Source organism: Tenrec ecaudatus, chromosome 16 (genome assembly GCF_050624435.1).
Source record: "Tenrec ecaudatus isolate mTenEca1 chromosome 16, mTenEca1.hap1, whole genome shotgun sequence".
NCBI classification, from domain to species: Eukaryota; Metazoa; Chordata; class Mammalia; order Afrosoricida; family Tenrecidae; genus Tenrec; species Tenrec ecaudatus.
In genome coordinates, this window is record NC_134545.1 from 98,942,063 (window position 1) to 98,970,022 (window position 27,960).

The 27,960-nt window shown below is 42.3% G+C and overlaps 1 protein-coding gene across 8 annotated transcripts in view; it reads left to right on the top strand.

Moving 5' to 3' along the window:
* Nucleotides 1–27,960, top strand: part of ATRNL1 (attractin like 1) — a 647,203-nt gene that overhangs the window by 71,761 nt on the left and 547,482 nt on the right. For all 8 annotated transcript variants that reach the window (XR_012780436.1, XR_012780437.1, XM_075534999.1 and 5 more), the window contains exon 9: nucleotides 10,246–10,429. Coding sequence is in view for 6 of the 8 variants with exons in the window: in XM_075534999.1 (XP_075391114.1) it covers nucleotides 10,246–10,429 (184 nt within the window). In the remaining 2 variants the exon portion in view is untranslated. The remainder of the gene's footprint in view (nucleotides 1–10,245; nucleotides 10,430–27,960) is intronic.

The following is a 27,960-nucleotide window of genomic DNA, read 5'->3' on the forward strand; positions in this document are numbered from 1 at the left end:
ACATTGGATTGACTTTGCGGCTCATATGAGCATAATTCTGGGTGCACTTGGTATTAGACATAAGCAGTTGTGCATATCCGGAAATGATGCATCAGGTGTTTTAACTTTGAAGAATTGTTTCCCGCAGGAGAGACAGACCGTAAACAGTGAACATTCTAAATATGAGCACTGTCTGATGCATTATAAATAAAGTGTCATAACCATCGAGCAAGGAAAGGGCATCGAGAGGGCAGAGTGGGCGGTGGTTGCTGTTTAGAATAGGGAGGCTCAGGCCGCGATGTGAGGTTGAGCCTGACATTGGGAAGACGGGTGGGATTCTGCTGTTGGGGGAATGGAATAGCTGGTATAAAGTTTAAAAGGCAGGAACATGCAGAGCACGTGTTCAGAGCTGGAGGCCCAACAGCTAAGTGCTTGGCTGCCGGCAGAAGGTTCGGGTCCCCACTCTTCAGCCAATCCATGGAAGAGACAGGTGGTGGGCTGCTTGCATAGAGATTACAACCTGAGAGAACCAGAGCCAGTTCTGCTCTGTCCATCAGGCCGCTAGAATTGAGATCAACTGGACACCTGCATTTTTTCTCCCTTGGAGGGCCAGTGGTGGTGGTGGTGGTAAAGAAGTGGGGGGGAGAATACAAATTAAGAGCTGAGGTCAGGTAACTCATAAGGAACCACATCCTGTAAGACCCTGTAGATCATTGTTGGGCTTTTACCCGGTACTTTGAATGAAGTAAAAAGACCATGTAAGATTTTGTGCAGAGCAGTGACGTGCTTTTTAAGGGCTGCATTTGAGGACTTTCTAAACAACAAACAACAACAACAATGATAAGTTCCATGACTAGAAACTCATCTTGAAGAATCACCCCCATACGTGAAAGATGAAACAGCCGGGCAAGTTATTCATTGAAACATCATTTGACAATCACGCCGGCGCTCACATAGAAGAGATGCGTGAATAAACTATGGTACTACCATACAGCGGAGCCGTATGCAATTGTAAACAAGTATGTGAGCAGTCCCTTTGAAGTCACATGAAGTGATTACTTGGATCTAGTGAGTGACAGAGTAAACTACACAAGGGCACTTATCATACATGACTGCAGAGAAAAGAGAGGGACATTAGAAAATATACTTATATTTGCTTCTTTGCATTACAAGGAGTGCAGGAAGAATAAACCAGAAAACGATGTTGATGATTGAAGAGTGGGAAGCAGATGTGGCTTACTTATAAGGGAGTGGCAAAGAGAGGAAGGAGGCATATTTTCTTGAGTTTATCTGCTTTTAATAGGTGGTTTTTAATAGCATGACTTTTAGAACAGTATATATAGTTTACATATTTCAAAAGTCACATTAACAAAAAGAACCCTTCTAAAATAGCAAGTGAAACAAATGAGCCCAACCAAGTTTCAATAGATAGCAGGATCACACGGGGGATGAAGGAGGAAAGCCAGTGAGTGACTCTTGAGCACAGTGTTTTACTCCGTGCCCTTCACCTAGGGGTGGCCGGATGAAGAAATGAAAACCTTTTAAGTGCGCCTTTTGATGGTCTTTTAGGTATGCTGTTAGTTAAAAAAAAAGATGTCTTGCATCGTTGGGGATCAGTGCTCTCAATTCGGAAAATGGGAGATTCAAATATGAAGGGCGTATGGCAGGGGAGAACCCTGCTCAGATACGTTGGAGCTCGAGATACCAGTGTGAGTTTACAATTAGATCTGGAGACAAGCAGATGGACGGACTCAGTGAATTACACTTCGGAAAGGGCCTGGAAGCTAAGCCACTGGAGCAACAGTGACCTCACCTAGCACCCAGATTTCCACATCTGGCTTCTAATATCCCCCAAGGAGAGGGACCAAGGCTCCTTCGAGAAATGGCTGATTCTAGGGCTGTGGCGGAGATAGTACAAGATGAGCCTAGAACTTATTGTTAAATTAAAGAAATGCTCAAGAAAGCGAGGTCATGTCCAAAGGACATAGAACCCGCTCCAAGTTGGGGGTGGGGTGGGGCATCTATTGGCCAAAACCTGGCACTATTTGGGTATCATAAGGATTGAAGGCAAGAAGCTCTAAGGGCGTAGTGGGTTAAGTGTTGGACTGCCAATTGCAAGGTTGGAGGGTCAAGCTCAGCTGCGCAGAGGGAGAAAGCCGAGGCTATCTTCTCCCACGATGCACCACAGTCTTGGAAACCCCAAGGAGCAGTGCTCTGGTGTCCTGTGGGGGCTCCGTGAGAATCAACTGGGTGGCAGTGGGTGGTCGAGGATATAGCCAAAGACCTGCAAGCAGGGGCTCAAAACAGATACTGGGCACCAAGGTTACTTGTAGAGTTATTCACAAGAGCCGAAAGGTGTAGTCAACTCAAGCATCCACGGGCAGACAAATGGCCAAAATGTGACAGATCAAGACAATGGAATGCTAGTCAGCAAGAAAGAGAAAAACCAGAAAGAAACGTGCACCGTGGAGGGATCAATGGGAAGGATATGCACAGACAGTCCCGTGGCTCTGAACAAAAGTCGCACGCATGTGTGGCAAGAACTTGATGTATTTTCCTCATAGTTGCTTATGTAGAAACTACCCTTGAAGATGCCAAGGATTCCTCTGACAGAGAAGGAAGCGCCAGCTTGTCCTTTCGCTGTACCTAGAATAATGGCTGTTAGGGACTCTTGTCTCGCGGGGGATGGGACGGACGGTCTCACAAACCTGGACCATAAAGCTTTCCCGGGTTCGTCCTGAGGGCAATTTACCTCACTGTAGGTTAGCAATACCTCATAAACTTTCTAAGACTCTCAAAGTGAATCTCAAGGTGAGTATAATAGTAATGTTTGGTTTTCGTATTTTTCATGGCTTTAGAATTTGGAAGGCGTATTGGGGAAATCATTATTAATCTGTCATTTTATGTTAACTTTTTTCATTTGATTTAAAAACCATTAGGTAGAGTGTTTTTTTAATAGACTAGTTTATTGGCATATAATTCACATATCATGCAATTAACCATTCACTCATATTAAGAAAAGTGTACAAAATCATCATATTCTATTTCAGAAAATGCTTCTTTTTAAAAAAAAACAATTATTTTATTGGGGGCTCTTACAGCTCTATCACAATCCATACATCCATCTGCCGTGTAAGCACATTTGTACATTTGTTGCCATCATCATTCTCAAAACATTTGCTTTCTGCTTGAGCCCTTGGGATCAGCTGTCATTTCCTCTCCCTCCCTCCCTCCCTCATGAACCCTGAATATTTTCTAAACTCCCCCCCACTTATGTCTTACACTGACCGCTGTCTCCCTTCACTCACTTTTCTGTTGTCCACACCCCTAGGAAGGGGTTATAGATAGATCATTGTAATCTGTTCCCCATTTCCCCCCCCTCCCCTCCCCCTCCTGGTATTGCTACTCTCATTATTGGTCCTGAGGGGTTTATCTGTTCTGGATTCCCTGTGTTTCCAGCTCTTATCTATACCTGTGTACATGCTCTGGTCTAGTCTGGATTTCAGGTTTCTAAAAGTTTTTTAAAGAGTTTCTCTCTATCTCGATTAAGTGTATGGATATTACATGGGGCTTTCTCTTCACATTTAACATTGCATGCTTTTCAAAATTCTGCTGTGAATTTCAAGTGTAAATTGGAGATTGCGATTTAGAAAACTGCTATTTTGGAAATAGATCTGTATCACACATCTATTAGGTAGTGTGAATTGTGATTGTTTTTTAAATATAAGAAATTCCCCTCTAAAGATTTTCTATCATTGATATTTTAAAGAGAAGAAATCTTTTTCTTTAAAATCATTCATTCATGCTGGGTGTACTGCTCAGTCTCTCTGCCCCATGTGAGGGTAAACTTGCTGTCTAGGATTTCCTAGGCTGGCACTTTATGGAAGTAAGTTACCAGGTCTTTTCTCCAGAAGAGCAGCTGGTGGGTTTTAACAGCTGATCTTTTGGATGGAAGCCCAGCATTTTGCTACCAGGATTCTTTTAAATTCAACCATTGAGACGAATGCTCCTTCTGGGTGACAGGGTGCGACTTTGTCTCCTGTAATTTGGGCATGTCACCAGGGGAGAATCGTCCCTGGAGAAAGGCATCGTGCTTGGTTAAGTGAAGGTGCTGTGCAGAAGAGGAGGATGTACAACGAGATGGATGTGCATCGAGTTTGCAGCAGGAGGCTCAACTGTGAGGACGGCACAGGACCTCGTGGTGGTTCATTTTGTTTGAATCAGGTCGCTATGAATCGGAACTGATTTGAGAGCACCTAACAATTACAATGAAAAGCGAGCTTTTATTTTGCTGATATGAGTCTTTGCAAATTTTACTGAGTTTCATCCATGCAGAACTTTCAGGACTAATTAGGCAAAGTGGTACAGTTTCAAGTTAACAAATAAAATAGCACTTTAAACATTACCAGGCCTATGTGACAAAAGCTGCTAAGATTGAATACATTTTCATAGAGAGTTTCCTTTGGGTAAGTAAACTATTAAACCCCATGCTTTTATTTTATTTGTAAAATCATTTTTGGGGTCTCTTACTGCTTCTATAACATTTTCCATACATCAGTCTTAGCAAGTATATTTGCACGTATGCTGACATCATCTTTACCAAAACATTCCCTTTCTACTTGAACCCTTGGTACACGCTCCTCTTTTTTTTCTCCTCCCTCTCGCATCCTCCCACCCTCGTGAATCCTTGATCAATTATATATTGTTACTATTATTTTGTATCTTACACTGTCCGTTGTCTCCCTTCACCCACATTTTTGTTATTTGTTCCCTTCAGAGGGGGCGCCTATATATCCAACCTTGTAAGGTTTCCCCTCTTTCCCCCTTCCCCATCCCTGTCCATCTCCCCTACCCTCATAATATCTTTCCCACTACTGTTCCTGAGGGGTTTATCTGTCATGAATTACATGTGTTGAGAGCTCTTATCTGTACCAATGTGTGTTCTCCAGTCTAGCCAGATTTGTAAGGTAGAACTGGGTCATGGTAGTGGGGGAGAGGAAGCATTCAGGAACTAGAGGAGTTTCGTTGGTGCTCTACTTACTGCACCTTGGTTGAATCGCCCCTTCCTTATAAGCCTTCTGTGGGGGCATATCCAAATGACTACAGATGGGCTTTGGGTCTCCACTCCAACATCCCTCATTCACATGGATATAATTGTTTGTTTTGGATCTTTTGATACCCGATCCTTGATCCTGTTGACACCTCATGATCACACAGGCTGGTGTGCTTCTTCCATGTGGGCTTATTTGCTTCCCTGCTATATGGCTGCTTGTGTAACTTCAAGCCTTTAAGCCCCAGATACCACATCTTTTGATAGTCGGGCACCATCCACACTCCTCACTATACTTGCTTAAAACAACATGCTTTTAAAACTTCCACAGCAGCATGAGCATCATGTATCTCTTTGAAAATATTAATGGCCTATATTGAAAAAAAGTTTCGTAACATCCTGGGCATTTTGTCTCTGGTCAACATCATTGCACTGATGGAGACCTCAGTCCTTCAAATGCAACTATTGCGTATTTTATATGTTTAAAAATGTTACTGACTGTGAGAGGGACATGTTCTCCTGTTTAATTTTTGTTTATTGTCTGCTCGGCTCAACCTGTCTCACTCGAGATCACTTTTGATAATCTGAATTTCTCTAGGTGATTGCTCCTTTATGTCTATGTTTTCAAACATACTCACTTATTGTTGTTCATAGTTGCCTGTAGGCCACCTTCAGCTCATGGTGAGCTTATGTAGAATTAGAAAAGGACAACAAAACAAGACAAAAACACATTGTTTGAGCCCATTCCTGGCAGCTATCGTATCAAGTCACCTCATTGGGTGTTTCCCTTGTTTTTGCTGACCGTCTATTTTGTGAAACATGGTGTCCTTTTCCTTTGGTCTTTGCCGATGAAGTGTCACAAGAGAGCAAGGTGAAGCCTGGCCTTCCTCCCATTTTCAGGAGCCTTCTGGTTGTGTTTCTTCTAAGACTCATGTGACTCGTTCCTGTGGCACATTCAGTCTTTCTCTCCAGAAGCACGATTCAGCTGCATCCGCTGCTAGGGGAAGCTAGCCCCTAACACATCATTACAGGTCTCGTAGGTGCAATTGTACAGTGATACTAAGTAAAGATTATAGTAAAGTTATAGAGAGCATGAGAGATAGAAGAGAAATATTGAAATAAATGGAGTCAGACACATTTGATGGTAGCATGCTCACCTCAGCCCTGCTTGGTAGTTCACGTGGAGGGAGAGAGAGAGTCTTTAATGCTCACCAAGGCTTTTATGTTCTCTGGGGACATGCAAGCCCCCTAATTACAGGTGAAGACATACGTCACAGGAAAGGGCTGTGCTATAGGTAATACAGTAATTGGGGGGGGGGTGATCTAGGGGTATCCATGTAATAGGAAGAGGAGGGTTTGGGGCTACACATGTGGCAAGATGGGCGCATCCTACATACAGGATGGCAGCCTAACTTTGGATGTCACAGAGCTGGTTTGACCTGTTTCCTGGCTCAACTGATAGAGACCATTATCCATAGGGTGTGAACTCCACCTACAGGAACCAAGCTAATGGTTGCAAGCTTCAGGGAGAAGTAATCCATTGTCTCCAGCAGCAAGTAGCAGGCCTACTCCTGTGGTGTAGGGAGACAGCAGTCTGCCTCCAGGGAGGGTCTGACCTCCCCCCACAATCCCCTCCTTTTCTGCCTTCCTTGTTGTTGTATGGTTTCCACACGCACACGGCATGACCGACAAGACAGCGACGCGGGTTAGCTTCACCTCCAGCTTCCTTCTTTTGTCCTTTCGTTTCTGGTTGAAGATGTTCTCTTTGCCACTCTGTAACACTGGGCTTGCTAAATTTAGCTTTATTTTATCTGGGAGCCCCTTCTCTCCGTCATTCCCACAGGATAGTCCCACTGGGTATAGAAGTGGTGTTTGGGTCTTCTTTTCTTTCAGCGCTGGAATCTGTGCTGCTTCCTTCGTGAGAAATGAACTGCCAAACAAGTAGTTTTATTCTGCTGATAACAGGTCGCTTCTCTCTCACTTCTTTCAAGCCTGTGATAGTAGTTAGAGGCACATCTCTAGGTCTTGTCTTTGGCAGTACTACTGGGTGGCTCTGCCAACTTTGGAGTGAGCAGTGTTGGGGGTTTGGAAATGCTGGGTCTGAGTGGCCTTCTATTGAATCAGAGGAGGATGTCATAAAACACCCTACTGCTGTGAGATTCCCAGTTCTGGGGTCCCTAAGCCAGGCTGCCGTCCAAATTTAACACCTGTCAGAATTCTTTGGTTATCTTGCATGGTTCCTAGGGTCACAGGAACAGGGAGAAATGAAACTGCACCATCTTGCAACTTAAAATAGCATTAAAAATTTTAATGTGTGTGTACTACCTTGTCAACTCTAAATGTCACCAGTATTACAGAAAAGACAGAAGTGGTACTAATGACTGTTGCTGTCCCACCCTGCCTGTATTGCCTGAAGGCAGACTCTGCTTTCTGCTTCTTTGACCTTGGACCTGCAGCCCTTGTGAGTTGAAGGATCTTCATTATACTAACTATTCCATGAATGTGAGTTGAACTGGGGCCTCCATCCTGTTGTGTTGACTAATTAACCATTATATTCCTTCTTGCTGTGTCTGTCTATCTATCTATCTATCTATCTATCTATCTATCTATCTATCTATCTATCTATCTATCTATCTATCTAATCTATCCTGGTTTTGTGTTTCTAGAGAACCTTGCCTAATACAGTAGAATTGAGTTGAAGTGCACTGGTATTGGTCATTTTGAGCTGGACAATCCTATGGTTTACTGTTCTTGGAATGACAAAGAGGAATGGTGTTCTGTTCATCAAAAAGAACCTTCAAGATAGGATAGTATCTGTATGCCTACAATGGGCTCAAACTTAACAATGAGGATGGTGCAGGACTGAGCAGTGTTTTTGTTCTCATGTATGTAAAGTTGTTATGAGCTGGAACCTATTTGATAGCACCTAACTGTGTGTGTGTGTGTGTGTGTACTTGTAGGTCATATACAGGTGTTTAATATAATAAAATAGTTGGATATATAGTTTGAAAATAATCTTTACCTCTGAATAATTTGCTAGGGAGAAGATAACTTTCACTTGTTACGTTTTCCATGTGCAAAAATGGCAGAGGACAGCGATCACCGGCTTTCTCTGGCATCCTTATTGCCACCAGGCAGGGGTCATGTATGCCACTCTGCTCCATCCTTTTTGTACCTATTCTGACACCAATTGTTCCTCTCACGCCACTCTATGTTTATGATGGGTTCAGTAATTTATTGCAATGGCCAAATACAATTATAGGGAAGCGAACAGGTGACCACAAGTCAGCATCAGTGAACAGTAAGGTACAATCGTTGGTCCTCAGCAGCATCTCTCCTCATCCAGCAGCCAAGTCTCTCTACAGTCCTTGGCTTCTCAGCCACGGGGTCCCCTGGCTTCTTCCCTGGGGGTCAGGAAGCCAGCCTGCTGCTCTGGCCCCCCGTCTCATAGTCTTGGCACTGCACCTCCACTCTGTCTCATGGTCTCCGTGTCTTTGGTACCACTGGTGGGGCCTCTACCACTTCGGACCGCGCTCTCCAACATGGTCTTCTTCTGACGGTCCTGGGGTTTCTCTCTGTGTCTGAGATGGCTCCTATCCACAGAGGATCGGCTTTGATAGAGGTGATGTCTTTGTCTTTTAGCCTACCCCCACCCCAAAAGAAACAAAGGGGGTGACTTGATTGACATCCTCTACCCAGATCAAGATGAATATCACCTGGATCATGTCTGTCAATGTAGTAGAGAATTTGCTCCAAAATGGCATCATAGCCAAGGGTACAAAACCCAGAACTATCATACATACATCACATAAGGAATTATGGCTAGACCCCAAACCAATCCAAACTCACTACCATCCAGTTGATTCAGACTCATAACAACCCTATAGGAAAGAATAAAACTGCCCCTGTGGGTTTAATGTGTAGCATTTTAATCTTTATTAAATGAGGAATTAAGATAGAAATATCTTCCCCAAACCAAAAAACTGTCAACGAGTTGATTCTGACTCACAACACCCTATTGGACAGAGTAAGACTGCCCTTGTGGGTTTCTGAAACTGTAACACTTCACAGGAACAGAAGGCCTCATCTTTCTTTCGGGGGCTGCTAGTGGTTTGGAACTGCTGGCCCTGCAGTTACCAGCTGAATGTGTGAGCCACTATACTATCAGAGAGATAGATATTCATTGTGCGTCAGAAATTACTCCATGGTATTATGAGTTTCTGCATAACCAAAGCAGAATGGAATTTACTACAGGGAAATAATTGCAAAAGTGTTAGAAAGGAGAGACATCAATGGGAGGAATTCACCCAGAAACCTAGGATGTGCCGTACATATTCACCGCTGAGCCCACACTTACCCCCAAACTCTTCAGGTGGTGCTGCCGCCACTGTGCACGGGGTCCTGCGCTCCAACTGCAGCTGCCTGCTTGCTCCTGCTGCTGGAGCCCAGAGCAGAAGGTCTGTGTCTCTCCTGCCTCCTCATCGCCCCACCATCCACTGCTGGATGCTAACAGCCACCCAGCTCCTATGGGACCTTTGGAAACTTCACGTTCAGGCTGCCGTGCTCACCAGCCACTCCTCGGGCGAAAGACAGGGCTTTCTACTCCAGTGAAGAGTCCCAGTCTTGGAAACCCAGACGGGCAGTTCTGCCCTGTCCTAGCGGGGCGCTGTGAGTCAGCCTGGATTCAGTCACTTTGACTGTGTTCTCAGCACAAAGAAGTCTAGAGAAGGAAAAAAAGGGGCCTGAGAACTAAGAGATTAAAAACAAGTACAGTGGCAACATGTTTTCAACATAGAAATTCATTTAAGTTTATAAATAGCAAAGATTGTGTGTTTTTCATTATTCGTAATGACAGTGACTAAGTCTGCCACATCGTAGGATCTCATAAAATATCAACTTTTTTTTGCCCTAAGGTGCTTTCTAAAATTCTGAAAAATTGCTATATATTTTAAATATAGCAATATATGTGAGAATACATTTTCCTTTTGGTATCTTCAGTCTTTCAAAGTTTAAATTGATTTTGGAAAAGCCAATCTTATTCAGCTTTAATCCCTGGCATATTTTTAATGTGTTTCTCGATTAAATGGCTATTAGTCTACTGTATTTAGTCATAGAAGTGTGTAGATAGAATGAGCTTGTAGGTAGTTTTGGCAATATAGAAATTATGTATCTTAATACAACCACACGTTTCCTGATCCATCTTCTTTCTTTTACAGCATCGAACACTTGGCTTGTTCCAGACACAAAAGGAGCTATTGTGCAAGGTGGATATGGTCACACTAGTGTGCACGATGAAATCACAAAGTCCATCTATGTGCATGGAGGCTATAAGGCATTACCGGGCAACAAGTACGGCTTGGTAGACGATCTCTATAAGTATGAAGTTAACACGAAGACTTGGTGAGTAGCTGGGTGCAAGCCTGATAAGGAGGACATTTGAAGCTTGTTCTACTTGATGTTTGTATAACACTGGTAGTTCGTATTTTCAGGGCGAAATTCTTGGAAGTCTCTTTAGTTCAATGAATGCCAGACTACTCTGTAATGAAGGGGAAGCGCAAAATAATAGCACTCTGCTCCTACCAATACCGTTAAATGATTGCTTTTGAAATAATGTCTGATGCCACAGAAGCATCTTTTTGGTATGCAGTACTTCTGTGTGCTGTGGCCACGTTCTTTCAAACGAACCACTCAATTGAACAGGAGTACTCTGAGCTAAGAAGTGACCTGCCCTGGAGTCTCTCCTTTGTATCCCAAGTTCATTGTCATTTGAAAGTCAAGGAAGTCTTTCTTGACTCTCACTACCTAACTTGATGTGACATGCAAAGCCCGGAAGTAGATTTTCCCTTTGGATTGTTGTACACAATGCCACGTGGACTGCCTTGCCCTGCCGTCTCTTGCACGCGCGTGTGCAAGAGTTTCCTAGGACACAGAGTACTTAGGAGAGGATGTGCTGGGTCTGAGGTGCTTCATATCTCCCTCTGCTCCCGACCTCTTCATTGCTCTTCCCGGAACTTGCAGCCCTGAACACCATACTGCCACCAGCACGCTGAGCGAGCATCTTTTTCTACCACGTTCACTTGACATTTGTGTTTCTAGTTCAGCAAATTGACTGTTCATTTTCACAATGTTCTTTTTATGTTATTCATAACTTTCTTGTTTATTGATTTCTCTGGGTGCCTTAAGTTTTATAGTCATGTTTTTGTTGGACTTATTTCCTTCTCTAAAAGCTGGGAAGTGTTTGAAGACCCAATGCATTCTTTTAAACTTGGAGCATGAACCTCCTTTCAGGATTTAAACGAAATACAGGGTTTCACCAAATCTTAACTGCCAGGCTCCATTCATTTTCAGACATACATATGCTAACTAAAAAAAAAAAAGGAATTAAAAAAATTAAGACTTTTCCATTGGGTAATTTTGCTAACTCTCCATATTTCTTGTTAGTTAACAAAATTTTGGCAGTCTCTATTTTATATACTAAAGGAGACTCAATATTTTTTCTTTTACATAGTTTACACATTGCATTTTGTTTTCCATTTTCACATTTTTAATTTCCTCTCCTTGAGATTTTGCAAGGAGCTTTATGGTTCATTGATCGAGACACTGTGCATTGCTTAGCACATTTTTACGTGTATTTTAGATTGCGTCCCACCAATAAAGGGCAGTTCCTTCGGCACTGAGGAAAGATCCTTCCACAGTGATGATAATGAGTCTAACGATGCTCAGGGAAAGATCTTAGCCGAGAACCCAACTGAGTATTAGCAGAATAAAGTGAGGATGAGAGATTTAGTTGCTGCTCATCACTGCGATGAAATCATGCTCAGTTTCCACAGCCTTCTAGACCTCAGTACATCTCTCGTGAACTTTCGCATGCCAGGATATGACCATCCGTTTTGGGTTGTGCAAAATCAATATCGGAACTTGTTCCTTAGGAGAATTTAATGAAGTAATTTGTCATTTTTGGAACCTTAGGTTTCCAAAAAAAAAGACTGCCAGAATTTTGTTAACTAACAAGAAACAGGTTACATGTAATATGTTATAATATCTTCATGGGTTTTATGTTATTTTAAAAGATTAATAAAGTAGCTTAAAAGCGCTCTGCTCTCAAGTGGCTTGTGACTCGTCGTGGCCCCCTGTATTGTTTCTGACACTATAGGTTTTTATGGGAGCACGTAGCCTCATCTTTCTCCTGTGGAGTGCCTCATGGGTTTGAACCCCCAACCCTGCAGTTAGCAACCCAATTTGTAACCCAGAGCACCACCAGGACTCCTTAATAGACTCCTCAGGGAGCATTCATATGTTTATTATTATTATTATATTTAAAATTCATAACATTTGTACAGTTTGGATACTTTTTGGTTAATTTTTTACAAGCTATATCGGTTCTACTGTTTATCTGACTTATTTGTCGTATTGAAGTAATTTACACATGTCACTATTATGTGTTGACTCTGCAGACTGCTCCTGTATTCTCACTACCTCAGAACTGGCTTTGCTTTTCCGTTGACAGGGTGCGATAGAGCCATTTTATTTAGATCTTAATAAATGTGTTTCTAGAAGAATTTTTATTTTTCAATGGTAAACCAAGATTATTTTGAAGTCATATTTAATGCTGAAGAAAATCAGAAATTACATCTATATTCAGCATCGTAGAATTATCAAGGGTGTCAGAATTTTCAGGTGAATCTGTAAGAAATGCTGAGTGTCAAAAGAAGTGAGACTGGTGTTTCCTCATCAATTCTGAGAACTGAGCAGAACTTTGGTCAGGTTGACTATCGATGACCAGAGTTGGATTTCCAGTGGGGCTAATGAAGGGCCACACTACAATGTACAGGTTTAGCCTGCTCCTTCTAGCTCTAAAGTGTACTGTGAGGATCGGTGCTGGATCATCGCAATCTGTTATTAAATTGTGGTGAATTCTTATAGCCTAGCATACTGGCAGAACCAAAATTAAATTATCTTGAGGAAAAGTACATCATGCAGAACTTTAATTTATTTCTTTAATATATCATATTAAATATCTGGCACAAAATAAAAAATAACCAGACTTTGGAAAAGATACGAGATATAAAAATTATATAGGCATATCAAAGGAATAGAATCTATAATTAAAATCTTCTCTGAACAGAAAATAAATATAAAAACAAATGATTATGAAAAAACACGCAAAATAATTCCAGGCCCAGCTAATTACATGGGTGAATTTGTTAAATATTTAAGAAACACGCATTTAAGAAATCATTAACATGAATCTTTCCCCAAATTCCAGATAACAAAAATAATTATCTTGAGGCTTATGAGGCTAAGATAACCCTAATAAAATATGAAAAAGATATTACAGGTAAGAAAAACTATAGTCCTACTTTTTTGTGAATGTAAATGAAGAAAACATCATTGGATTCAGCAAGTTATGCAATAAATTGGCCTAGCTATAGGGTTAGTTAAAAATATAGATAATTAGTATATTAAAGACATAAAGAAGAAAAGCATTATGTTCATCTCAAAAGATGTAGGAAGAAATTTCGCTCATATCAGCACATGTTCATGAAAGGATTACTGCAGAACTAGGAGCTAAGCAAAATTTCCATATGTTGACAGGTATCAAGTAAACAAATACAAAGTTTCAAAGCAACAACAATAAGCTGCTGCAAGTAAGGTGAAATGGTGAAGGCTTTCCTTCTAGGGTTGAGAATGAGATAAGAATACCAGTCTGGCCACCTCTACCCAACATTGTGTGAGTGTGTCCAGTCAGTTCAAGACAACAATAAGTCAGTAACAAACACTAGATTGTTAACATGTTGTTGCATGTAAGATCAGCATATTAAAAAATTAGTTGTAATTCTACATATCCAAATACTATGCACTTATGGACCGAAAATAATTTAGAATCAATGCAGTTCATGTCATCAACTACTCAAGGAATAAATCTAATGATATATGTGCAATCCCTTTCATGCAAATTTAAAACAGAAATTAGAGACGACCTAAGTAAAAGGAAAATGTATAAATGGATTGGAAAGACTAGAGAGCTCTGATCTTCCCCAATTGATCTAGAGATTTAATGGAATCCCAGACCAATGTGAAGCAGGTACTTTAACTAAAATGTCTAAGGATGTAGCCGTAGCTAACAAACTTGTAGAGAAATATAACTGAAGACCTCTTCCAGGTCTCTACTATCTGTGCAACTACAGTAAGTAAATTGTATGGCCTATATTGAGAAATAGTACAGTAAACAGAAGGGAATCTCACAGATGACTAGATTTACTTTTCGGAATTGTGACAGTTTTTGCACTGCTGAGCCTTCTTTTAAATACGTTGTTCTGTATCAATTGGGCATACATTTGGGAAAAAGTGAATTTTGACTTTAGAGTTTTGAAAAGCAAGGAGGTTACTTGGAGCACGAAGGTGCACCCAATCCAATTCATAGTCCGTATATGAAGACAAACAGATGCTTTGTGGTACTGGAAAGGAATAGTGAAAGTGCCATAGGCTGCTGAAGGACACACTGATATGTCTTAGAAGATGTATGGCCAGAGGCACAGTATCCTTAGAGGCCAGGATGGGGAGAATTCCTCTCCCACACTTAGGCTATGCCAGCGAAGACCAGCCCCTGGAGAAGGACACCATGCTTGGTCAAGCAGAGGAGAGGGGTTAGGGCTCCCAACAGTGGGCTCAAGCCTGGGGACAATGGTGAGGATGGCACAGGACGGGCAGTGCTTTGTTGTGCCCGGGGTCGCTGTGGGTTGGAACTGACCATGGCACCTCACAAAACAACAACCTTCCATCACACTCACAAATTCATTTAAAATCAGTTGTCTCTGTGTGTGTGTGGGCGGGGGGAGGTGGGGGCTTCAGAAAGTTCTTGGGGAAGGTTCCTTTATTGTTTAATTGCATTTTTCTCATGAACTTTTTGAAGCCCCCTTGCGAGTTTAAGCAGAAGGTAAAATTCAATCAATATTCCAGAAGATAACAGGAGGAGAATATCTTCCTGCCCATGGATGAAGAAGGATTTCTGAGAGGAGCCTTACCCGCTGCTATTGTGCTGTTAGTAAAAGGAATCCCGCAGCACTGCTAATTTAATCAATACATTCAAACGCTGACCAAGAGTGGGGGTTCTGTTCGACCCACAGGCAACTTCAAACCCAGGGTAGCTAGTTCTAGGCAAACACTCTTGGGGTTGTCAAGACTTGGAGCTACTCCACCGTGTTTATTTTTATTATTTTTTAATTACTGGTAGTAGGGAAGGATCTACTGTTCAATGGAACTGCACATGTCTGCAAACGTCGGACAGAGTACAAAGGCAAGCTGCAGCGTGGGGTGCATGTGAAGCATACATTCAACAGAAAATTCTGGCAATAGAAAGAACAACGCATTAACAAGAAAGCGCTAGCCCACTAAAGAAGTGGGCAAGATCCTCCAACAGATACTTTAAAGAGAAGCACAACTGAGGACGGTGACACTCCAGCCCAATTGGCTAAAATGAGGAAGACTGCCACCAGTAGGTATTGTCAATGATGTGGAACGACCGCCCGCAGCTCTCCTGTTTCTCTTCTGGGGGTAAATGATATAACGACTCGTACCAGTCTTTGGATGTGTGGGTCTGTTTAGCCCTGGTGCTGCACCAGCTAAGTGCCAGCTGCTAACTGGAAGGCTGGTGGTTGGAACCCAGGCAGCAGCTCCTCAGGAGACAGGTCTGCTCCCCCAAGCAAAGAGCACAGCGATGGTGCAGTTCTTTGTCCCATGGTGGCCGCGAGTCGGAAATCAACTGGATGACCCAATAGCAACATATTGTTGCATATTCTTTCTATGCGTCAACACTCCTACTTGTATCTAGTTGCATGTGTGTGCTACACATCTTATAGAAACATGGCTGCTACAGTGTTAAAGTACTTCCGTGAAAATTAAATGTTCAGCACTAGACCAAATGAAGATGTTGTTTATCCATCCAGTCAAATGCTCTGCAAGAATGAACATGACCAATTGATTTCTGCATGAATCATGTGTTTCATTAAAACCATGTTGCCCAAAGGAAACCAGGCATGAAAGAAAACACAGTGTATGATTTAATTGATGTCAAGTTCATCCCTAAGGAAAGCAGTGGTCTTAGAGGTTATGTTGATGGTGACTCTTGGCTAGGAAGAATCGGGCAGGGATCAGGATATCCACTAGTAGGGCCACTGGAATGCTTAAGCAAATGTGCTCACTTTATAGGATATTGAACTTTATAGACCTAAAATTTGTATATACTTCGGTGTGTATGTTATTAACCACCAAACCAAACCAAGCCAACAGAAGAACCAAACTCACTACCATTGAGTAGATTGACTCTTAATACTTTATAAACCTTTGCTTAAAAGAGAGGTCTGCTTTGGTGTGAATTCCATGGTTCAATACCATATGCCAATCATTTGTTATAGGTTGTCAAGCCGAAAGAGGGTTAGTTTTTAGCTTGAATGCTTCTTTTGGCCAATGTTGGAGACTGAGACATAACAGGTCAGGCCATTGCACTTGCCTAACTGCTTCAGGAGAAGTTGGGTCTGGCTTCTTAACAGTTGAAGAGTAGGGAGAACAAATAGCCTTGATTCATAAGCATGTTCATTTCTTTAAAACAAGGTTGGTTGCTTTATTGTTAGTATATTTCATTGATTGGCATTCCCTTCTGCTGTACTAATGCCATCGTGAGATTGATGATTTCCTTGCCCTTATTTGCTAAAATATCTCCCAACTTTCTTTACACATATCTGTTTTCGAGCTTCCATGAGGAGCCTGCCTCTTAAATGTTGCTTTATAAAGTAGCTTTATTGGCATATAACCCACAGATCAGTCCGTCAGTCATACTAGGGAGAGTTGTGCAGTCACCACCCCATCCCTTTCCGGATGTTTTCCTCTTTCTCGTCCTCATTGCTGCTCCACCCCGACCTCATGCCACACGTTTCTGCCATCGCAGAGGCTTCGGCTTTCTTGGCCTCGTGTTAAAGTCCTCTGGTGTCCTTGTGTGTCTGCGTTCTGGAGAACAAAGCAAAAACCGCACCACATGGAGCTGGATCCTATTGGGAGCCTGTTGAATATTGCCCTTTGCTACTTTAACCCTTTATTAGCTTGAGCTTTTCTTCTCCAACCACGAGAGGGAAGGTTCCAACCACTCTGGAAAACATTACGTATGTTTCTCAAAAGATACATCAAACTTCTAATTCCAGTTAGATCACTAATTCCTAAGTTAAAAAATCCTTCAAATCACATGTAAAGTGTGTTTTCCTAAAGATGATACGTGCGGTTATATGAAAAGATTTCTTCCAGCTTTGAAAATTCAATACAACGAGAGTTGATATGTTATTAGTTTTTGAGTTTTTGTGATTTCTCAAAGAACCAAATATAGGTATTGGAGACTCTGGAAAGTGGTATAGGACATTTTATTAGCATGTTATTAATTATGTCACATGTTAATAAGTACCAGTGAACCATGACATTCATAATACTTTCCCTGGCGTATTTTTCTGCATGATGAATGGTGCATATCTTTCCCACAATATTTGGTTGACTGTCTGCCAAGGACTAGGTTAGTCAGGGAGCAGGAGATTTAAAATAGCATCAATGAAAACAAATCCCCTGCCATCCACTCGATCATGACACAGGGATCTTAGAGAGGGTTTGCCAGCTCATCTGTCTAGGAGAGCAGGCAGCCTCCTCTGTCTCCCCCGGAGCAGCTTGTGGGTTGCGCCCTCTGGCTGGCTAGGAGTCCAGCCCTAAGCCCACAGCATCACCAGCACGTATTTATATGGAAGCTGAAGAAGTGCAGCGGAGGGAGGATTCAAGTGAGCATATAAGTTACGATATTTCTGATTTTGGAATGTCTAGTTAAAAATCACATACTAAAAATTTAAACAAATTCTATAGTTGTATATTTTAAGGTGGTTTCAATATCGATAGCACATTTTCCCTAGTGCTCTATTAATAGGGATATATTGCACGTGGACCAAATACACACACACATATATAGTTTAAAAACAATAATAACTTGAACACTCCCACTATCTGAACCATGAAGGACATTATAATTTTCCAGAAGTCTTTTTGTGTCTCTTCCTTATCCCCCAGAGAGATAATTATTGTTCTTAATTCTGTGTTAAACCTTGTCTTGCTTTTCCTTATACGTTATTTATCTTCTCTCTGTGAGAAAAACGTTCATTTAGCTAATTAAAAACTTGCATGCATTGTTTAATATGGTAGACTTTCTTCAGAGACTTCCTCTTTTGATCATTTGACAATAGAAATGCATCAAATGTATTTTAAATTGTGACAAATACTTGATAAAGCATGAAAAGAGCACAGGGAATATCAGGTTTCTGCATAAAATAGAGTGGCCAGCGAAGAATTATCTGAGAAGGCATTTTATCAAAGACCTGCAGGAGGTGAGCCCGTGAGCTGTACAAAAGTCTCGGGGACCAGTGTTCCAGGTCAAGGACCAACTAGAACAAACGTCCTGAAATGAGGACTGCGGAGCAGCAAGGAGACTGTGTAATTGGAGTGGATGTCTTCGAGTAGGATGGGGACAGTGGTAGGAGATGACCTTAGAGATGTCTTTGGGAAAGTTATTAAAAGGATTTTAATTTTACTCTGGTGAAAACTGTCTCAGTTACATAGCTCCACTACAGCAGAAAGACCACGAGGAGACAGCTTTAACCAACAGAGGTGCGTTTCCCGTGCTTTAGGAGGCTGGGAGTTGAATTCAGAGCAGTAACTCCAGGGAAAGGTGTTCTTTCTTGGTCCACTCTGGAAGAAGAGGCTTGTGTGTTTGCGTCTGCTTCCTGGGTATCTGCTCAGATGGTTGGTTTAATCTCTTTAATATCTCAAAAGAGATCAACTGCATGCTCTTGCGATGGCTTCCTTTGTCCTCCCTTGCCCTTTAAACAGCTCTGGATTTCAGCAAACCTGTGGAGACCATGAATACCTCATGCTAATGGTCTCCCTCATCTGGGGTGTCTTTTGTCTTGCTTTTGCCTTGTATTAGCCTGAATATTCTTCTTCTTTAGGGAGAGAGATTGACTGGAGGTATAACCAACAGTAATTATACTTCATTAGCATACGAAAGACAAGACACTTATTTCCTGGGGACCAAATTCAATTCTTAGTAGAAACTCTTGGCGGGTGTTGAGGGGACAGGTCTTTCACAGAAGCACGTTGCTACTGTCTTATGCTCATGATACTTGAGATTGTAAGTAGTAAGATCAGTTAGAAGGCTGCCATGAGAATCCAAGAAGATGAAGGTGGCTGGGAACAAGGTGGCACAATGAAAGTGATAAAGATTGGTTGGAAGAAAAAAGGTTGTTTTGTAAATAAATTGGATTTTTGCTTAACTTGTCAAATACTGTAGATACTCATGTATAAGCCACATGTTTCAGCACATTTTTAATGCAGTTTCTGTGGTAAAATTAGGTGCCCTGGCTGATATTCGGGTCGGCTTTATACTCGAGTACATACGGTAACTTGCCAAGAAATGAGATTGCATTCCCCTGTCCAAGTGTAAGGAGCACTGGGCGCACTCGGTAAACAGTGGGCTGCTGACAGGTCAGTGGTTTGAATCCCCCAGGTGCTTCAAGGGAGAGCGATGAGATGGTCTGCCTTCTTAAGAGTTACAGCTTGAGGTAAATCTTGGACATCCGACGGGGCAGTTCTACACTGTCCTGTATTGTCACTGTGAGTCACGGTCCGTTCCGTGGCAGTGACTTGGGCTCACGTGGGGTGGTGGTTACGAGCGGGACTGCTGACCCTAACCATAAGGTTAGCAGTTTGAAACCACCCGCTAGCTGCTCCTTGGGAGAAAGAAGGCTTTCTGTAGCAGTTGGTGTAAGATATGAGAATAATAATAATTTATAATTTATCCAGGGGTCATGAGGGTGTAGGGGGAGGCAGGGAAAAAAGGAGGAGCTGATACCAAGGGCTCAATAGAAAGTGAAACATTTAGAAAATAATGATGGCAACATATATACAAATATATTTCATGCATTCATTGTATGGATTGTTATAAGAGCTGTAAGAGCCCCCCCCCCAATGAACTTTTAATAAAAAACAAAACAAAAAAGTTACAGTCTTTGAAGCTCATGGGGGCAGTCCTACTATGCCCTGTAGGATCACTATAAGCCAGAATTGAATTGATGGCCGTGAATTTGGTTTGGGTTTTTGGTATTCTAGTATCTTTCAGTGGTGTTATAAAGTTTTTCTTATTTGGCCTTTACACATTTGTTAATTTGACCTTTTTTCTTTCATCGCATTAAATGGGTTTTTCTGACCATTATATCTTCTTATGGATATATAACGTATGTATGCATGTAAGCCATTGATTTCTGAATGTTACTTTTATATTGCCTTCTACCTTATTGAATTCTCATGCTGCTTAAGTTAGTTTTGTGCCTCCTCCTGTAGGGCAAGAGTCAACACATTATAGCCATTGAATCCCACGGACTATTATGAACTGAGAGTGAATTTTACATTCCAAATGGTCGAAAAACACTCAAAGTTATTACGCAGGTGACACCCGGAATTAAAACCCGTTGCCTATCACTAAGGTCTCATTGGTGTTCAGCTGTCTCTGTTTTTTAACGGACTGACCTAGCGCTGTGGCCCTCCCGCAGTAGAGGTTGCGCACTTGGGTAGAGACCGTCTGGCTTGTGAACCCTAAACTATGTACAGAAATCGTGTGCTGACAACTGCTCTAGAGTTTCACGTGCCCACCCAAATGTGAAAGGCAAATCAAGATCGTGTTATATTGCAGTGGGTGTGTTGGCTACCACCACCTCTGCACCTTACAGAGAAGGCTCACTGCCATTGAGGTGATTCCGACTCACCGCGACCCTCTATTTGATTTCTGAGGCTGTGAGTCTGTACGGGAGCCGCTAGCCTTCTCTTTCTCCAGAGAAAGCTGACGCGTGTGAGCCCTGCCGTTAGCAGTCCAAAGCTCACTGGACCGTACCATCCGGGCTCGTGTGAAATAGCATTGGAATTAGTAGACATCCTTGTCTCGTTCTACCTCTTAGTGAAAAGTTTTCAGTGTTTCTTCCTGAAATAACATAATGGTGTTTGAACTAAAGTGCCTGTATGTAATCAGTTACACGTTTACAGTTACAAATGCATCAGTTACACTTTTCTTGAATTGTTTTTCTTAAGTTATCTTTAATTGGGAGTCAATACATATATCATTCCATAGTTCAATCACGACAGGCAGTGTTGTACAATGGCTGCCACAATCAGTTTCCAGACATTCTCTTCCTTCCTAGAACCCTTTACAGCGTTCCCTGTCCCTCAGCCCACGCCCCCACCACACTGTACAGCACACCTCCCCAAACCCTTATTCTGCTTGTTGCCCTCATAGGTCCATCAGTCTTGAGTTTCATAGACTGAAAATAGAAAAAAAGATCGCACGGTTTCAAGAGGGTGATCCCCAATGACATAACACAGAGGAACCCTAATAGGAACAAATAAACATACAGAAAACGTTGAAAACCAGATCAGATCCAGCATGCATCAGAGGGTGGGGGATGTCAACTGACAAGGCTTAAATGTTTAGGTGAGGTTTATCCCCTTGATCTTCTATACCCAGGTCCCCAATGCACTCTGCTTCGTAACCCCTTTCCTCCCACCCCTCAATTCTGGCTACAGGAAGATCACTGGAGCCTTATTTCCTATGTGGTTCCCGCAAAGGTCTCTTTGGGCTCCCAATGCCATCCGCAGCCTTCTGCAAACGGATTCTCGCAATTTAGGCTCTGACATGAATTCCTCCTTCGACTTCAGAGAGTGTGGTTTACAATCCTTCGGTGACTGATGAGTGTTTACTCTCCATAGTTCTGTGCATTTTCGCCATGGAGGCTTTGAGGTATATTTTATTTTTGATGTCACAACTTAGAATGATTACTTCTTCCATGTGAATTGAACATCTTGCCCTCATATGGTTACCCTTTTTACCGCTGTGGAAAGATTTTGCTGAGAACTTGGATTTTCTGATGAAAACATACCTACATAGTTCTTTTGAGGCTGGAGCTGACCACTATATATTTTTGTGCCCTTTTGTTTTTAGTCGATGTCAGTGGATTTACGATTTCTATTAAAATGTTTTTTTAAAAACCCTCCCCCGCCCTTTTCTGGAGCAGAGCTAAGCTCACAAATATTTACTGACATAAATGGTGTGTTTATTCCATTTCCGGTGACCATATCTCCTCCCACCTGCGTTTTAAAGAGGCTGGGCCAGGTGTCGGGCTGCTAAGTCTAGGTGGTGGTTCTAAGCCACTGACTGCTCTGACGGTGAAAGACGAAGCTGTCTGCTCCAGTTAAAATCCACAGTTTCAGAAACTGTGCAGGGAGGGCCTTGGGAGCCATAACTGATTTATGGCAGGAGGTTTTGGTAACCCCCCTTTTGTCTTTCTTGTGTATCAGCTACTGTTTCATGTTACTTTCCACCACCCTCTATTTGGAAAACTAGCATGTTGCTTCTCTTCTGTTTGTGGTGAACCAAACCCTTAGGAACTCTGCCATGCACACTTGACCTTTCAGATTACGGCGTGAATCAGTGTTTGCATCCTACTCCGGAGCAGCCCTACGTTTCAGAATGCTTGAATTCTTTTCACCATCATCTGGTTACACGCCTTCCGTGTCATTCACTCTGTCGGTCTCTCTCTCTGTCTTACTGACATCAGCCATCATTATTGTTTTATATGAGAACTTTAATTCCTATGAGTCTAAATTATAACAAGCTCCTTTACTCATCCTTGTATTTCGGACACTTCCATGTGACCCCTTCCGTTTCTCTGATGTTCATCTTGTGACTTCCCTGGGCGGGTGCCTGGTGACAGACTCAGTCGTTGTTGACCTCTTCATGATGGAAATCATTGTTGGGTATAGATTTCTAGGAGAGCAAGTGTTTTTTCCCTAACACCCCAAATAAGTTCCTTAATACTCTCTTGCTCCGACTGTTGCGACACAGAACTTCCTTCTTACCTTATGCTGCCCCTTCCCGGGAAGCTTACCATCTGCCCAGGTGTTTATAGGTATATGTGCCCTGCAGTTTCAGCTCATGTGTCTAAATGGGGTCTATTCTTCATGATTTGTTGGGCTTCTGAAGTCTCTATCTAGGTTCCTTTCATTAGTTCTGGAAAGTTCTCAGGTGTTATTTCTTGAGATCTTGCCACTACTTCAGATGGCTCTTTTTCTGTCCAGAGCTCAGAGTATGCATGTAATGCACACCCTTTCTCTGTCTGTCAGTCCCATAATTGCGCTTACTTCTTTTTGTCTCAGGTTCAGTTATTGTGTGTGGATCTCACATAGTGTAATCTTATTTGTGCAAGCAAAATATTGTGTTGTTTATATAAAAAAAGAGTCTGAGGAGAATATACCTCATGCAATCACTTGTTTTCTTTTCTTCTTTTGGCCCATTTTTGCTGTTGGTTATTTCTTTACTTTTTAATTCTTTTGTGCCTTGTTACTTTGTGTTTCATAAGTTTTTTGCTCCTGATTTTCCTGAGTATTTTTTTCCATTTTATTAGGGGCTCATACAATTCTTATCACAATCCATACATATACATACATCAATTGTATAAAGCACATCCGTACATTCTTTGCCCTAATCATTTTCAAAGCATTTACTCTCCACATAAGCCCTTTGCATCAGGTCCTCTTTTTTTCCCCTCCCTCCCCACTTCCCCCTCCCTCATGTGCCCTTCATAATTTATAGATTGTTATTTTGTCATATCTTGCCCTATCCGGAGTCTCCCTTCACCCCCTTCTCTGCCGTCCTTCTCCCAGGGAGGAGGCCACATGTGGATCCTTGTAATCAGTTCCCCCTTTCCAACCCACTCACCCTCCACTCTCCCAGCATCGCCCCTCACACCCCTGGTCCTGAAGGTATCATCCACCCTTGATTCCCTGTGCCTCCAGCTCCCATATGCACTAGTGTACAACCTCTGCCCTATCCAGTCCTACAAGGTAGAATTCGGATCATGTTAGTTGGGGGGAGGAAGCATCCAGGATCTGGGGGAAAGCTGTGTTCTTCATCGGTACTACATTGCACCCTGACTGACCCATCTCCTCTCCTATAAGGCATCATGAAAAAAATATATATATACCATAGTGAATGAAGGGGGGAACTGCAGAGTGGAGACCCAAAGCCCATTTGTTGACCACTGGAGATCCTGAGTATTTTATATGTGGAAATATTTTGAGTCCAGGGATGAAAGTGGATTTTTCTTAATACCTTAAAAGGCAAAATTGGGCCAAAGGAAGAAAATAAAATGAGTGATTAAATGAGGTGTATTCTCAGACTATTTTTTGATGTAAACTTACATAATTTTGTTTGCGAAAAATGAGATTACATTATTCTCTGACATCTTAAATAAACCATATTCTATTTCTATAAAATATTTATTCATGTCTTTTGTTAAAATTTCTTTGATCATTTTCATTAGGTGTGCATTGGTGACCTACTGTTAGTAACACTTATATTTAGAATTGAGGTCATACTTTGGTTAACAATTTACAAGCCAAATATTTCCCTCCTGAGCTTAAAGCCTACCTGCCGAATAGATTCCATGCACAGAACATTAATGACCCAAGACCAGAAGAGTTATGGGACGATATCAAGGGCATCATATGTGAAGAGAGTGAAAGATCATTATCAAGACTCGAAAAAAAGAAAGAAAACAAAACAAAATAAAAATGAGGGAACAGAAAATGTTAAAGAATGGCTTGAAAAGATACTGTGAAGTCTGGTTATGAAATGTGCGAAGACTCCCGGGAGAACTTGTTAATCATTTCTCAAACCAAAAGAACTAAAGTGAAGATTAATGTCTTGAGTTGCATCGCTGAAGGAGTCTATGTACAGAAAATTGATGCAGGAAACAGCAAAAGATGCTAGAAGGAATGTACAGAGTCATCGTACTAAGAAGTATTGGTTGATGTCCAACCATTTTAATTGATGCTGAAGGAAGAAATGAGAGCTGCATTGAAGATAGTGGCAAAATCAAGGTTCCAGGATCTGATGGAACACCAGTTGAGCTGTAGTAAGAGTGTACAATTTTGGAAGTACTCCTTCATCATGTGAGCGTTTTCCAAAGCGATGGTACAACCCTGCTGAGGGGTGCTGGAGTGATTCAGGGATGCTACGAGAGCAGAGGCATCGTACACTTTGTCGTGAATTGTGGGCTGTTGTACGAACGTGATTTCTATTTCTTCTTCTGAAATGGGGTCAGTAAGCTAAATAAGTTTGCTCTGTATAAGGAAATTTGGAGGACTTCGTCTTGGTCAATTGCGGGCTCATTTGTGTCTATTCTAAAGAAACACAATCAAATGGAATGTGAGAACCCTTGAACATTATCATAAATGTCATATGCTAGTGAAATTTTACTGAAGATAATTTGATGGCAAAAATGAGAGCTTTTACAGGAATGAAGAAGCATGTGTGTGAGGCTACAGAGAGTAATGCAAAAGTGAAAAGGTTTGTGGCAGGGTTGTATTCTTTCATCTTATTTACTCAATCTATTTCCTGAATAATCTATTAGAAAAAGAAGAAGAAGGTGGCATTAAGATGAAGGGAAATCTTATTAACAACGTGTGGTAGTTACATAATCTGGTGTCAATTTGAGACTATTAAGAGTGAAGGGGTGGAGTCTAGCTTGTCAATCAGGTCATAACTCGATGACTTCATTTGGAGGCACGAAGGAGATAAATAGCTCACTGGAGGCCAGATACACTCGCTCCCTTTGAGGTATTCCTGATGACAAGCCTGATGGAGCTACGCTGACGCAGCCAGAGCCCTGGAGCTGGAAGAGCCACGCGGAGACCCACACCAGCACTGAGATGCTTTCACCTCCACTGGATCCATAAGACTTTCCACCCACCGGCCTTTGATCTCCCTGCATTCAGTGTCATTGCATGGCTGTGTGAGTGTAAAGAGGAATTTAGGCACTGGTATCAGCATCTGGGGGTAATAGCAGACATTGGTCCTCGGAGCGGACAAGCTGGAATTGTATGGAGCAGTGTTAGAAAGGCTCTCTGTTAGATTCACACCCAGCTGTTCGATCCCACTTAAACCCACACATTAAGCCCTTTGGAGTTGAGCTAATTCCAATTTCCAGTGACGTCGGTCAGAGTAGAAAGCCGGTGTAGTTTACAAGACTGGACTGCTACATCTGTCCCATGCCAATCAACTGGTCAGTTGGGCGTTTTTGCCACTGTGTCATCACGGCTCCTTTAGCCCCCACTTCTCACAAACAAAACAAAACAAAGCAACAAAACATCCCAGTTCACTGCCATGGCGTCTGTGCTGACACACGTGGAACAGCTGGTGGTTTCAAACTGCTGACCTTGGGCTAGCTGCCCAACATGGAGCTCCGCATGCATCACCAGTGCTCCGTTAGCCTCCACTGAGAGCTGGCTAACTGACTGCCCAATGGGGCCATTGATTGCCCCACAGGCACGATGAACTCAATTTGCATGTGCTTTCAGAAACCCTCTTTGAGGTTAATCGTTCAACGTTGTTCTGACCCCCGTGGTCTCTTAAGTTTTGATTTTGTCTTCCCTAGGAATCACTCAGGGCTTCAGAACAATCCAAAGGGCTCAAATCGCTTCCGTCTTGGCTCAGAGAAACCGAGGCACCGTTAATGGCTGGCATAACCACCAGCTCTCGTCTTGTGTGGGGGATTTTGACTTGTGAAGGAAGCACAGTGTGTACCTCTAAAAGATAGTGGCTAATCCATAATCCATATTCAGAGTGACATACTGGCTGTCCTTTTTGAGTGGACCTGTTTCCTACTTGGGGCAAAACCTGTCACCTGCAACATTTGTTTGCTGTGAATTGCATGGGCCACGACTGGCCCCTTTGGAACTGGTTCCCAGAGCTCTTGGTTATCTCCTAGCTGGGTTGTGGTTTAGCTATTGCTCTCAGGGAGCTTTGTGTTGTCTTTGTATAGTTTACTATGAAAACCTTCATTGATTTTGAATGCTCCTTAGGTTTGGTTTTCCCCAAACCTTGTTTCACATAATGTCAGTTCCCTTGGAAGAGCTGTGGGACCACCTCTTCTCCCACGCTTTGTAAGGTGACCCTCCACCCTCGTGCATCCAGGGGGCTGTGCGGGAGCAGTCGTTTTAATCTTCTCCATGGGGGTCTTCCTTTGCTCCACAAGTCAGCTTGAGCAAGAGCGCGCAGGGTCCCAGTCGACTTCATTTGCTTCACTTGGGCTGAGCGTCCACTATGAGTGGATGCTGAATGGAGGATGAGCTCTCAGCCCTGTCAGCTTCTCTGTTCTGAAATAGAACTTCTGCAGCCTCGTTGCTGGGGTCCTGGCCATTCTGGCCCCCTGGCCCTCTCCGTGAGATCTTGCTGCCCTGGGCGGGATGCTGGGTGGGCAAGGAGCCCTGTGTTCTTGCTGTCACTCCCTTGGGGAAGAATGAGGCGAACAGGAACAGCTCATGGGGCCCAATGCCCAGGAACCGCCCTGCTACTAGGGAGATTTCAGAGATGTTCTTGAACACATGTTTCTTCATTTGCTGTTGCCTTTAGTACAGGTACCTGAGATCTTAAGTGAGTTTTTCCGAAAACATATATATATTTTAACCAATGATAATTTTTTTTTCCTGTGGAGGGAAGGTTTATGGAATTTCTCATAATGCAATATGAGGCCAGCCCCATAGTCTTTAAAACAATGACTATTGTAATCCAAGGTTTGGGGAATGCTATGCTTATCATAGTTCTATTACAGATACTCGTTTTAATTAAGTTTCCATGCTGATCGTTTGTAGCAGAGATTTATTTAGAGAGGTTATAAGGGATTGCTTCCTAATGCCTGGCACCTTTATCACATTCCCTTTCAAAAGGTCAGATGTGACTCTGAACATATGTGTATCTTATTTTCTCCAGGATAGTGCTTTAATTAAAAATATAGGGCATTTGCATT